At 38.1% G+C, this 15,018-nt stretch overlaps 1 protein-coding gene across 1 annotated transcript in view; it reads right to left on the bottom strand.

Annotated features, from left to right (window-relative positions):
- The window catches only part of LOC133452443 (collagen alpha-1(XI) chain-like), a 129,155-nt gene that overhangs the window by 92,404 nt on the left and 21,733 nt on the right, over nucleotides 1–15,018 (bottom strand). Inside the window, exons 5-7 of the mRNA XM_061731751.1 lie at nucleotides 10,441–10,569; nucleotides 2,444–2,533; nucleotides 605–703 (exon numbers count right to left, since the gene is read on the bottom strand). Coding sequence (XP_061587735.1) covers nucleotides 605–703; nucleotides 2,444–2,533; nucleotides 10,441–10,569 — 318 coding nt within the window. The remainder of the gene's footprint in view (nucleotides 1–604; nucleotides 704–2,443; nucleotides 2,534–10,440; nucleotides 10,570–15,018) is intronic.

Below are 15,018 nucleotides of genomic sequence, written 5' to 3'. Positions count from 1 at the left end.
CTGATTTGTTTTTATGGCTTTAAAGCTGTAAAACTATTACTTACATCTACATTCCAGGGTTATAATAGTTTTGAATTTTTCATTTTAGTTTAGTTTTATTTCGTTTTGACTTTTTCTCCTTCAATTCAGTTAGTTTTAATTCGTTTTTAGTATGGGTTTGCTAGTTTTTATTAGTTTTTATATTTTCAAAAATGCTTAGTTTTAGTTTAGTTTTTATTAGTTTTAGTTTTAGTTTTGACGTCCCGGACCGTGAGGCGTTAAGGTGCCGTAGCTGCCAGTTGGAGATAAACGGCCAGAGCAAAATAAATTGATCATACCAAGAAGCTTATATTGACAGGGACGAAAACGGAGGAAATTATATCTATAATTTCAGTTCGTTTTAGTTAGTTTTCTAAACACGCAATATAGTTTCAGTTAGTTATCGTTTTTGTCTTTTAACTTTCGTTTTTGTTTAGTTCAGTTAACGAAATAGTTTTTTCAATTTTAGTTTTCGTTATTTCGTTCGTTTTCGTGAACTCTGCTACATTCACACATCGGGGTGCGAAAAAGAAATGAAAAAAAAAGGAAAACCAAAGAAAAACAACTTTTAAGTTAAAAAAGTCACCTGGCCTTGCCCGACTGTCTCAGTGGGCGTGTCAGGCTGACTGCCATCGACTGGGCTGTAGTCGTACTCTTCAGCGTAGTATTCTCCCCCCGCATTTGCCTGAAAGCAGAGTAGAACCAATATTAAGGAAGTTTGAGTCGAGAGAAAATGCATTTGCTATAATCAAGAGCTTGTGGAACTGCAGACATGCCCCCAGGATATCCTTTTATAGTGGTTAATGACATATCATTATCCTCTGTACATTTGGGGGTACTTACTGCTGCAGAGGGGTTGGTGATGGGAAGCACATACAGTACATGAGTAAATAGCAGTGACTTTAAAGCTGCCAACAAATCAGTTCAGCGTAAAGGGAAGAAACAAGAGAGACGGAGTGTAAAAGCTAGAAATGCTGAGTGAAAACAGACTAGAAATGAACGGCTTGTGCAAGAAATGAAAAACTATGTTCACACCGCGAGCCCAAATCCAATTTCTAGAAAACATCCAGCCAGAATCTGATCTTTCTAACTGACCGCTTACATTAAAAATTGAAAGTGATCAGATCCGATGTGTCCTTGCTGGTGACCCTTAATCCACTTGGTTGCTATGGTTACCTACATCCATAGAACAGATGTAAACAAACAAAAACTCCTTGATCTGCCTGGTGATCCGGACGGATTAGTTTATAGCTAACAAACATCTAACAAGGGACTATCCGATCAGCTTTCTCACTCTCTTAGACATTGCTTGTGTGTCGTGTTGCGAATGACAACAAAAGAGAATTTGAAATCCTGCTCCGGCAACTACACTGTCTGGATCAGGGGTCGGCAACCCAAAATGTTGAAAGAGCCATATTGGACCAAGAACACAAAAAACAAATATGTCTGGAGCGGCAAAAAATGAAACGTCTTGTATAAGCCTTAGAATGAAGGAACACATGCTGCTGCATGATGTTTCTATATAAGTTATAACTGGGGGAAGATTTTTTTTTTCATTATGCACTTCGAGAAAAAAGTTGAAATGTCGAGAAAAAAGTCAAAATGTTGAGAAAAAAGTCGAAATGTCAAGATTAATGTTGAAGTACAATCTTGAGAAAAAAGTTAAAATATCGAGAAAAAAGTTGAAATGTCGGGAAAAAAGTCAAAATTTCGTGAAAAAAGTCTAAATGTTGAGAAAAAAGTTGAAATGCAGAGAAAAAAGTCAAAATGTTGAGAAAAAAGTCGAAATGTCAAGATTAATGTTGAAGTACAATCTTGAGAAAAAAGTTGAAATATCGAGAAAAAGGTTGAAATGTCGGTAAAAAAGTCGAAATGTTGAGAAAAAAGTCGAAATGCAAGATTAATGTTGAAGTACAATCTTGAGAAAAAAGTCAAAATTTCGTGAAAAAAGTCTAAATGCCGAGAAAAAAGTCAAAGTTTCGAGAAAAAAGTTGAAATGTCGAGATTAAAAAGGAAAGGAAAAAGGAATAAAAAAAAGAGAAAAAAAAGAAAAAAAAAGAAAAAAAAGGAAAAAAACGAGAAAGAAAGAAGAAAAAAAGTAAAAAAAAGGTCAAACATTTTTGAAAAAGCTCCAGGAGCCAATAGGGCGGCGCTAAAGAGCCGCATGCGGCTCTAGAGCCGCGGGTTGTCGACCTCTGGTCTAGATCAAAATGCGTTTTTCATCTGCTCTGGAATCACATTAGAAACCACATCCATATGTGACCATATGAATCCAATTTGGAAAAAAATAACTGTCTGTAAAGCCAAGAAATTTACCAAGAGCCAATCTGGATATTGTAGAAATTGAATTTGGGGTTGCAGTGTGTGAATATAAGCTTAGTTATTGATGGAAGAAGCCATAATGAGTGTTTTAGTTAAGTGTTACCTCAGTCTTCACATCATCAGTCGGGGGAGCATCAGTGACAACCTCTCCTTCAGTGTAGTCATAGAACTCGCCATACTCATAGTTGGTGTACTGTAAGAAAAATGTGATCAGTTAATGGAAGCTATCACGTAAATGCGGCAGCGTAAAGTCTGAAAGACCTGCTGCCCATTATTTACATGCTTATGCTTCAAGAACAGAGTTTAAACCCTCAACATTTCACATGAAATATTTTATGCCATCATGTTTTAGAAACAACATGGTTATTATTTGAAGTTTAAATGTCACACCCATGTTAAAAAACTGAGCCCTTGTACTGTATGGATGAAAGAAACAGTCCATTTTCATTTCTCCAACTCTCTGAGCTTCACGTGAGGGAAAGAGAGAGAGAGAGAGCAGCAGTTCAAGTAACAAAGCACACATAAATTAAGAGTCTTGTTTACCGCAAACAGGATGTTAGGGGGTTCATGCAATGCCAGTGAAAACTGCCGCATTATCCACATGCTAACAATGACCTGCAGCTCCACATTGATGGCTTTTCCAAACAGAAATGTCACACTTTCCTAAAGAGCTGCATGTTGGGAAATTATGGGGAACAGAGATTAAAGAAGCAGGGGGCAAAACCACTATTTTATTACCCTGTTGCTGCTGTTTTAAAATGAGCTATTAAACATGAGTTGTGTCCTTGATTACCTAATCTTTAAGATGTAATATTTGATTCTCGAAACGCAATGTGGCCTCTTCAGTGCATTACATCGAATAAGAACTATTATAATGAATACTAAACACAGACTGAACTGGCCTGAGAAAAGGCATTTATTCCTTGTCTGGAGCTAGGACTCGGTCTGGATACGACCTTTAAAGCATTAAGTCTATTAGTGCTTTTAAAGATGGTATCCAGCCATTATCCGCTCACCCACAGACACACACACAAAGCACCAAGCAGCCTGCAGAGGTGGTGGGAAGGTTGCCACATGATGATTGTAGAGGGAAAAAAAATCAAATCAAATACATGGCCCCCACTTGTCGCACCTTTTTAACCTTGTCTCGGTTCTACAGAGCATTTAACCGTGTTTTTCCCACACTTTGTGCATGATGTTGCACTTTCTTTAGTCACAATCCAGTTCACGGGGTTCAAAGTGTTGCCCAATAGCAGATGATGAGCAGGGGATCAAACTGTAGGAAGACCAACTAAAGAGTAGCAGCCGTACTAGAAAAACGTAGACTTGGGAGTTTCTCGTACACGACATCACTGGTGCCATTGTTATAATTTGTCTCATTGTTCATGGATCAGCATGTCAATTGACTTTGTCATCGTATTCTTACTTTAAATTGGACGAGAATAATAACTTACAATTAGAGCCACAGCTTTGAGCTTAATTTCTTTTTAAAATTAAAAATACATACTTTAAAGGAGCTTGAGGCCGGATTGAGGCAGAATTTATGAAAAAAATTTGTATACGTCTTAAGTTTTCTAGTAATAATGTCAGATGAAGCGTTCCAAACCAAAAAGAATGAGCCCTCTAGTGTATCTCTCCGTTGTCTTGAACAGGCTGTGTGCTGCAAAATGCGCTGCAATTCGGGCCCAAATTTCCCGCGCTGTCCTGCGGATGTGACGTCAAATGACGCTGCATGCGCGTTCTCCCCGTTCTACCGTGCCGGCTTCACTGTTGGCTGCAGTACCCCCAACGGCCGTCGTGGTGAAGGGTGGCGCTAATGAGTCTCATTTCTTAAAAGGATCCTCAAGCTCCTTTAAAACATAACTACTCTTAAAAGGAAATGTGAGAGTGGATATTTTTAATACTGCATACTATACTACCAGAGCTGGGTAGTAATGAGTTACATTTACTCCGTTACATTTACTTGATTAAGTTTTGGGAAGTTTTGTACTTTTAGGAGTAGTTTTGAATCACTATACTTTTTACTTTTAATTGAGTAGATTTGTGAAGAAGAAACTGTTACTCTTACTCCGCTACATTAGGCTACGTTGAGCTGTTACTTTTCTTTTATCCCTTTTATCCACGTAAGCGTCAATCTCATGACATCACTGAGTGATTCTTTGGGAAAAATGTTTGTTTTTGCATGTTTTGTCACATTTACACAGACTCAAACACACACAGAGTTTCTATGAGTTCATGGGCTTGTTCTAGTTCTGCCTGGTTAAAAAAGAAAAGTACAAAGGCTTGAAATTTTGTGCTATACCTGTGCTTAATTTTTTTTTATTCTGTTATTTTATTTATTTTATTATTTATTTAGTACTTGAATTTACTTTATTATTTTAATTTAAGCTATTTTTTATTTTAATTTATATTATTATTTTATTGATTTAATTTGCCTGAAGATGATTATTTTGTACTTTTGTCTGTTTGATTGGTTGTGTTAAAAAAATAAATCAGACGTTACTCAACAGTTACTCAGTACTTGAGTAGTTTTTTCACCAAGTACTTTTTTACTTTTACTCAAGTAATTCTTTGGATGACTACTTTTTACTTCTACTTGAGTCATATTATTCTGAAGTAACAGTACTTTTACTTGAGTACAATTTTTGGCTACTCTACCCACCTCTGTATACTACTGATAAGTACTTATTTTGCTAAAATGAAATCTCATAGTATAAAAAAGATAAAAATAAGTTAAGTCAAAACAGAAGTTCTTGAGCGCCGCTTTAGCATGAACTTTCCTTTCTCCAAGTGCTGCAGAATGCACCTTTAAATCAGCAAATGTCAAGAGGCATTGGCACCTTCCCCAGGATCCATCTTAAACTGCATAATGGACATCAGCTTCCACAGTTCTTTGTCAAAAACACTCAGGCTGTCAAAACAGAGGCAAGATGGATCATATTAACAGAGCAGTCCCTGATATGCAATACTCTGTCAGCAAAGGGATAAATATTAGTCCCGGGACAGCTGCTAAGCTCATAAAAATAATACAGGATCCACTCCCTGCTGTAACGCCTGTCTGGCCGCCTCTCTGCTGTCCAGAGGGGGAAAAGTCCCATATGAGAAGCGCTGGCTTCTCATATGGAAGCCAGGGTCCCACAAAACTACGGAGACAGTTGGAGAATGAAGGCGAGATTATAAAGATTTATGGTGTTGAAGCCCTTTGGCTTAGCTAAAGCCCATCACTACAGGATCAGATGGAAGATGTAAATAATGAAGTGTGCACATAAAAACAGTCCCCTTTCTCCTACTGTATCACTTCCATTTCAGAGCTTCTGCAGTCATCTGCACATATGGATGACTCCTGCAAAGGTGGCAAGTCTCAGGTCAAGGGGGATCTTCAGAGAAGTTTAAAGGGCTGGGCGATATGGACCAAAAGTCATATCTCGATATTTTCTAGCTGAATGGCGATACTCGATATATATCTCGATATTTTTTCTGTGCCTTAATTGGGGTTTCCCCCAAAGCATTATAGCATAGCATCTCTGTTAGCTTCATTTTTTTCTGAGGCAAACCCTTAAAAAAAACAGTCAGTTTTAATACAAAGCCTTTAATAAAGGTACCTTTGTTAACTGAGATCTGCACAATATCAAAATGTATAAAACAAATGAAATAAAAATAAACTGCCTGCATATATAGAATAAAAATGCTTCTTGAATAAAATAAAACAAATATCCCTTTCCTCGTCAAGACAGGCAGACTTTTCCACTGAGGTTGACAGTTGTGCAAATAACAAAACATTTGTGCAAATCTCAAATAAAACATTCAAGTCAATTTGTCACAAAATAAGCTATATCAAAATCATTAAAAAAAAATGTAATTTTTTTTTTTTTTTTTTTTTTTTTTTTTTTTTAAATCGATATAAACGATATTGTCTGGTACCATATCGTGTTTGAAAATATATCAATATATATTAAAATCTCGATATATCGCCCAGCCCTATATCGAGGTATTTTCTGACTTCAAGGGTGATTTGTCCATCGGGGGACATGTGCTTCAGTTGTACGTAGGTTTGTGAAATACTGATCTGGAATGTAGGAAGAACATTCCTGTTTTAACTGTACAGAACCTGACGATGAGTAAACCAGATCTCCAATTTTATTCCAGCCCAACTGCTCCCTGCTGTCTATTTAAAACTGGCAAGCTCCTTATGCCGCCGCCGAAACGTAACTTGATGATGAAGCAATATTTTCCAAAACTGGTACCCACTGTACAGCCAGTGCTTTTGAATATAGAAACAGAACCAGCTCCTCTTTTTCTTTGTCGGCGTCTTCTTTTTTTAATATCTCGAACCGGAGATCTAAAGTCTACTTTTCCAGGTACTGGAAATGGAGCTTGGGAAGGAAAAGCTTAAATTTGCCTGTGAGTCTGGGCAGAGCCTGCAGAACTCGTTAGTGATATAAATCACGGGGCCACTCCAAAGTGGGCTCAGACTTCGAAGCAGGGGGAAAAAAAAAAAGAAAGTTTCCAGTGAGCTCATCAGTTATTCTGTGAAAAAGTGGAGGAAAATGTCAACCAGCAAAAAGGCTTGAACTATGAAAATGACAGCTTAGACCGAGGCAACTATTCAAAGTACGATTATGCAAACAGATATGTGCTGTTTAGCTGACAATTATGAAATAATGCCTTACATTATGACTCTTAAAGTGTCCGACTTCATTTTATTCTCACTAGACTAAGCACTTAATCCCTGTGCTTTATATCGAACTTCAAATATCACTGAATTTATGTAGCAAAACGTCTTACGCTGTGCTTTGACCTCAAATTTTATTGTGTATATGTCATGAACTGAAGACGGGAAACGTGCAAAGGCTTGAGGGGGACAGAGCTTCCAAATGTACCACTTAACATTCTGGAAACGTGGTTGTCTACCTCAATCAGGCCCTCGAGGAAGCATTAATGACGCATTTATTCTTTACACCCACATTAAAAAAAGGGTAGCATTTTAGCTTAGTGGTTAAGGTGGTTCTACAGTACTAAAGTTTGACTTTTGTGTGGTCCCCCTTTCGTTTTTTCTCTTCTGTCATAACCGTCTTGAGTCTCTTAGTCGCAATGATGTCCACTGTGGCTCTGTGAGCGAGTTCTGTCCTTGTTCACGCATTACAGTCCTGTAAAGCGATACACAGCTGTCGAAATAAGATGACTATGATGATCGTCTGAAGCTATTTCAGCTGGTTTTTGCCAGGGAACACCGAGAGCTAGACGACAATTGCAAATCGTTTCTATTATTAAGCCAGCATTCCTTCAAAGAAATTATAAATTGATATCTTAACATGAAAAACAGCTCTCTTGTGGCGCTTTACATATGCAACACGTCTCAGAACGTGCAGGAAGTGCATGACTCCGCAAGGTATTTTACATGCAATATTTCTGTCGTGATGTCGAATGTTCCAGCAGGGGGTCGTTCCCAGGCCGGATTGATGGAGAAGGTTGAGTCAGGAATGGCATCTGACGTAAAACCGACTCACTCTTCCTCCCACGACTTCCTTCCCCTTAGAACAGTGTCTCCCAACCTGGGGTCCGGGCCCCCCCTGGGGGGGCGCCAGAGATCTCTGGGGGGGCGTGAAACTTTGTCTGCTTTAGAATTATGCAGTTGTAAAAATTATATTTGAGAATCAGTCATTCATAAGACATTGTTAGGAATAATTTATGAATGTCTTGAATATTTTTTGTTTTTTATACACTGGTGTAGGAATGGGCGATATTTTACCGTTCACGATAAACTGTCAAAAAAATTCCCCACGGTAAGAATTTGTCATCTCGCGGTAAAAATGATAAATTCCTGTTGATGATGTTTTTGTGTAAAAGCTGAAGGAAGGAAGGAAGGAAGGAAGGAAGGAAGGAAGGAAGGAAGGAAGGAAGGAAGGAAGGAAGGAAGGAAGGAAGGAAGGAAGGAAAAAGGGAAGGAGGAAGAAAGAAAGAAAGAAAGAAAGAAAGAAAGAAAGAAAGAAAGAAAGAAAGAAAGAAAGAAAGAAAGAAAGAAAGAAAGGAAATAAAAAAAGGAAGGAGGAAGGATGGAAGGAAGAAAGAAAGAAAGAAAGAAAGAAAGAAAGAAAGAAAGAAAGAAAATGAGCCTGAAAGAAAGAAAGAAAGAAAGAAAGAAAGAAAGAAAGAAAGAAAGAAAGAAAGAAAGAAAGAAAGAAAGAAAGAAAGAAAGAAAGAAAGAAAGAAAGAAAGAAAGAAAGAAAGAAAGAAAGAAAGAAAGAAAGAAAGAAAGAAAGATAAATTCCCATTGGTGTAGTTTAGTAGCATTTAGTATCTTTTAGAGCAGTGTTTTGGGGGCTCCAAAGACTGAATTTGGTGATAGATTTATAGTTACAAAGGTGGAGTTGAATTGGTATTTTTTCTATCGTCATTTTTATCGTTTTCGGGATAAATGCCAGAAATTATCGTGATACATTTTTTAGTCCATACCGCCCATCCCTACACTGGTGACAAACACAAGAAATGATTTAATTCCTTATTATTATATAATACTTAACATTTAATCTACTCCGACAGGTTGTTAATGGAAAAATGTTAAAAAATGTTGGTCTCATATTAAAAGAGACATTTTTCAGAAATATTTTTATGTCCTTTTATGTCCTTTGGTGTGTATTTTATACATTGGTGACATTGGAGAAAAACAAAGTCATATGTATACAGAGTAAACCAAAGACAAATGTATCAAAAAAACATAATTAATGTTCATTTTTTCAATTAAAGACTATTTTGGTGCTAGTACGTTCGGGTCCTGGCTGGTCTTAGACACAAGTAGGGGGGGCTCCAAGGAAAAAAGGTTGGGAACCAATGCCTTAGAAGATTTCAATATGTTGAGTTCCATTTACTTGCTAACTTTATTGGACTGATTACTTGTGCTAATCTTTTTAAAAACATCAACTTTTTTTCTCCACCTTCCATCCATCCATTTTCTATACCCGTTTTATCCTTTGCAGGGTCACGGGGGTCTGCTGGAGCCTATCCCAGCTCATTACAGGCGAGAGGCCGGGGTTACACCCTGGACAGGTTGCCAGTTTATCACACAGACAACCAGACTTACTCACATTCACACCTACAGGCAATTTAGAATCACCAATTAACCTAGCGTGCATGTTTTTGGACTGTGGGAGGAAGCCAGAGTACCCTGAGGGAACCACGCAAGCACGGGGAGAACATGCAAACTCCACACGGAAAGTCTCCCACTGGGCCAGGGAGTCGAACCAGGAACCTTCTTGCTCTGAGGCAACAGTGCTAACCCCTAAGCCCTTTTTTCTCTCCACCAATCAGTATAAAATAAATGTCCCCAATCGTAAATGGCAACTAAAATGTCCTTTCTATCTTTATTCCGTCCTCCTTTTCTCATTGATATACCGTATTTTCTGGACTATAAGCCGCACCTGTGTATAAGCCGCATCTGCTCTATTTAAAAAAAAAAATTTGCAAGCCGCAGATATTTATGTTGTTAGATTAGATATTTACTACATGTACAGAAGGATTTTGAACTGTAAATGATGTACATGTTTGTACCTAAATAGATCCTTTCCTAACGGTGTCTTTTAACACGACAGCAACTTTGCTGATTAAAACGGGAAGGAACCAAGAGAGAATAACCGGTATTTATCTATCTGCTTCTACGTACTTCTATCTGCTAAAGAAGAAGTAGCGTATTCTTCTTTGCATTTATTTTGTCTTAGTTTTGATTCTAATTCCGGTTAGAGCGCCCCGAGCAGTGGAAGAAAAATCCACAGAACAGAACCTTTGTATAAGCCGCACGGTTGAAAACCAATGAAAAAAGTAGCGGCTTATAGTCCAGAAAATACGGTACTTGATTTCCATCAACCCATGCGTTATGTTTTATTACCTTAATTGGTCTTCTGTTTCTTAGTTTAAAAAGACCTGAGTATGAGAGAGTCCTTTGATATTCCTCCAATTATCTTTCATAAAATCCCCGCTCCCGTATATCCCTCCGTTTCCATGTTAATGGAAATGTCCTCCCCCTACCATCCTCGTCTCCCATTTCCCCTCCTTAAAAAAAAAACTCAAACTTTTCCCAGCACTGGATGAGTATTTAGTACTACTGACCTCGTCCTCGGGTTCCTGAGCCTGTGGGGTGTCGTGGTGGTTGGGGGTTTCACAGTCGGGGCTGTAGTGTTCACAGTAGTCGTGGGCGGCCCTGGGGTCTGCCACTATTAACAGTTGCTGGATGTCACCCTGGAAGAGAAGAATAGTGTGTCAGTACAAGTCAAACAGGACATTCACTCCCAGTGTACATTCCTGCATTAGTTTGATCTTTTATCATCACCGGTCCTCCGTGTAAAAAGGGGACTTTTAGAGCAGATTAGAAAGGCAATCAGTGAGATGTTTTGTTTTGTTTTTTTGCTCGTTTGATTTGGTAAATTGCTCCATTGTGGAGCCACAACAGATGCAAGTGGAGAAAGGCAACAGAAAGAAAGGAGAAACTGAAGAAAAACAAAAAGAGCTAAAGACACTGCTTTAGTTTTATTATTATAGTGATATATTAGGTATTTGCATAGCTGAAAATGTAAGTCTCAAGCACCCACGTAAACAGAAAATAGATATTTATTGAGTTTATGAGTATATCAATGATGAAAATGTTCATCGCAAACTGTAGAAAAAAAAAAGAAGTCAATATGATGCCCATCGACACTAGGGTTGCCACCCTTCCCGTAAAATACGGAATTGTCCTTTATTTGAGAAAAAAATGTTGCGTCCCATATTGAACTAATACGGGACGCGATTTGTACCGTTTTTTCATTAACTTTTACACCATATTCTAGTTGAATTATTGAAATAAATTAACCTTTACACCAAATTCTAGTTGAATTATTGAAATAAATTTACTTTTACACCATATTCTGGTTGAATTATTGAAATAAATTAACCTTTTACACCATATTCTAGTTGAATTATTGAAATAAATTAACCTTTTACACCATATTCTAGTTGAATTATTGAAATAAATTTACTTTTACACCATATTCTGGTTGAATTATTGAAATAAATTAACCTTTTACACCATATTCTAGTTGAATTATTGAAATAAATTAACCTTTACACCATATTCTAGTTGAATTATTGAAATAAATTAACTTTTACACCATATTCTAGTTGAATTATTGAAATAAATTAACTTTTACACCATATTCTTCACCTGTAGGCTATATTACATCTGGGCTGATGTGGACATACATATCATAGGAGGATATTTCAGTTGCTAGTTTGGTTGTCTGTCTGTACAGTCATGCAAGTTCAATGCTATTAAAGCACTTTAAACTTTAAATCAAAGCAGTTTGTTTTTTCATATAAAATAAACACATTTTTATTCAGTTTAGAAGTTTTGGGGCTTTTTTTTGGCTCCTGCGCTGCTGAAATCAGGACGTCCCTTATTTCTATTTCTGAAAGGTGGCAACCCTAATCGACACCCTTCACATAATTTATCAATTTAATTTTGAGAATTAAAAACAAATCAAAAACTGGTATTTTTCCCCCACACTGTAACTGCTGCTGTACCTCCACACGCGAGACATGGGGAGCTCCATTTTAGCTTCCGTGTCTGGTATCTGCAGCCCACAGAGCCCGGCCTGCATATCTGTCTAGTCATCTGACTGCAGGCAGCTGCTCACTCTTCATTTGTGGTTTCAAATAAATAATTAAATCAAAGTCACAAAGGGAAAGTCTAGACTACAAACAAGGTGTCTCAGCAAATCAGTAGTCGCGTTTCAGTCAGATAAGGAAACTTCCCTTCATGTGGAAGTGTCTCTCAACGTGCCAAAAAAGCAATACAACACAAAGGGAAAGTAACAAATGAATAAATAAGCAAAGGGACTCTTTAATGATATAAACAACCTATTCCCCTCCTAGTCGATGGCTCGGGGTTTAAACCAGCAAGCCAATAACGCACGGCAATAAAATAACAAAACAGATGTCAAGTACCAGAGGCAGCATTCTTTCTACTATTAATTATAAGTTTATGAAACGAATCAGAGCAGAAGGGGGGGAACTGACAGCTTTTAAAAATAACCGTTTGACCGTCACTAGAATGGCAAAATCCTGGTGCCAACCGTATAAATAACCAAAGGTTGTACTTATCTGAGGCCGTCTGTTTTTCATGAGCCTTTGGAAAAGGAAATTAGATCCCCACTCCTAACCATCAACCAGAGCCTTCTTTTTTTCCATGACAGGATGCTTAAGAATTCCTAAACTGTGAACTTCTATGTCACAGACGATGAATTTCATCCACACGTCACATCAGATGACCCTTCCAGATTTCACCTAGACATAGCAGACGTGACTATAAAACAAATAAAAACAGGAAAAAAAAAATGGCCGAGGTTCCATGAGAAAAGGTGCACAGCGACCACGATCAGGGTGGCCCCCAAGGAGGAAGCACATACGTGCAGAATGCATTAAATTACAGGAGGCAACATCTGTACAAGCTTAGATCTCTGGAACACATTAGATCCTCACTGCACAACACTCCCATTAAACGTGACCAGTAAATTTCAACGGCCTATTGCGCAACCCACACAATATTTGGGTTGATATAAGAGTTTCAGCAATCCTCAGTGCATCTAATCCACTTAATTTGTGTGACATTAAATCCAGAGTTCCCACTGGCTAACGCTCACTTTCAAGCAAGCATTTCTCACCACAAAACACATGCCAGAATTGTATATTTTATGTACTGCATGTGCTGCAGCAGCTGGAGTTTGGGTGTAAAATGTCACCCACTAGAGTGAAGACGATAGTTTTTCAGCAGTTGCACCTGCAGAACCTCTCTCAGGAACATCATTTACTGAGGTTTTCAAGTTAAAAAAAATGGCATTACTGTCAGTGTCACTGTGTTTTTTCCATGATTTAGTGCAGACAGATCCAAATTCAAAGCCAAATGGGAGCCCAGACACTTTGCATTTGGCGTTACTTCCTTCTCTTCGTCTGCCTCTGGGTGAACAGTTGCTTCTTGGTCTTTCTTGCTTTTTTCTTTGCATTTATAAGGAAAATAAAGGAAACTACTTTCACTGCCGGAAAATAAGTTCTAATACGTCACACAAGGCTCATTCTGGGGCCCCACACACTAGAATGAGCGGTAATTTATGCAACACTTCCTACACATTTCCTCCTCCTTATCCCTTATTTACTTTTACCCGGTGGATTTTTTTTTCCTTTTCTGAATTTCAGTGGTTTGTTGATGTTAGTGTCTGGGTTGTATTGCCAAGCTCGATAACATCTGCATAATTCCAGGATGAATATACAGGTCTGCCCCGCATCTGCTAACTGCTGGCACAGATATGAGATAAATCATCGAACTAGACTCCGCTGCAATCCATCGACTAATGCAGCTAATGTGTACAAAGCGCAATTGTAAATAAATACTGTACAGCGTGGATTAACTGGTTACATGTCACCCAAAACTGTGAACACAACAGTTTATGAAAAACAAGTACAAACAAAAAGTGGAGAGCAAGAAAAGAAAGGTCTGTCATTTCTACTGCACCGAAATGCAATGTGTTTGTGCGCAACAGAAAATAAACGCTGGAGTATTGGAATAAACACATCACTGGCTTTTCTCAGGCTGGCTCATTTCACATTTGATTACGAACTTAAAAAGTCTAAAATGGCAGAGATTCAGCTGATCTTTCACTGGACATTGGGTGCATAACGTCTGCTGCGAGGAGTAACCCTGCTGACGCAAAACCGTGACCCACGAAGAAAAGGAATCCCGGCGGACGGATGAACAATTAACAGTGGATTTATAGAAGTCCAGAGCAGACCATTAAAACCCGTCCTCGGCATTGTAATGCAAGTAAAGAGTCACAGGGATTTGGGATTGCTGTTATAAGGTTTTGCAGATTTTGATGAGGTAAATAGTGGATTTCTGACGATGATCACACTTCATCAAGCACAGAGCAAAGCTCAAAAGTGAAGACACAACTCTGATTAGCTGCAGATCCCGGAGCTCCTGCTGACGCCAGATGATGATGATGATGATGTACTTTCTCATTCCTGTCTTCTCTGCCTTGAAACCAGCTCGGAAAACAGCAGTTTATTCCATCATTCCACCAAATGAAGTTAAAAAACAAAGATTTATTTCATTTTATTTTCTGAGCCTGAAGTTATTTTGCCATTAAATCAAGCCTGTTGGGCAGATACTCTCATTTGGGAATATAAAACCTTAATTCCAAAAAAACACCCCAGAATATAATGATCTGAAATTCTCAAACAAATATTTCATTCGCACAGAAAAAATATCAAAAGTTGAAGAGAGATATTTTAGAGTTTTTGATTTTTATTTGATTGGAGCGACACATCTTAAAACAGTTGGTATATGAGCTACAAAAGGCTGGAAAACCAAGTGGTACCAAAAGAAATGCCATAGATAGGCACAGTCTCTCAGAGGTAAAAAAGGCCAAAAATACTTCTATAAATGATGAAATATTTTCAGAATGTTTCTCAGCAGAGCATTGCAAGACTTTGAGTCCCTCCATCATCTCCAGTACATACAGTACAGTACTCATGAAAACTGCAAGAATCTGGAGAAATCTCTGTGCGCATGGAGCAAATCAGCGTTGCATCCTTGGAATGCATTCATTCTATCACTTTTGTCATGACCCACAGCTCGTGAGCTGAGAGGGATGGAAT

This window comes from Cololabis saira, chromosome 10, assembly GCF_033807715.1.
Source record: "Cololabis saira isolate AMF1-May2022 chromosome 10, fColSai1.1, whole genome shotgun sequence".
Classification (NCBI taxonomy): Eukaryota; Metazoa; Chordata; class Actinopteri; order Beloniformes; family Belonidae; genus Cololabis; species Cololabis saira.
The sequence above is the reverse complement of the archived record's forward strand: the minus strand, read 5'-3'. Positions and strand labels throughout refer to the sequence as shown.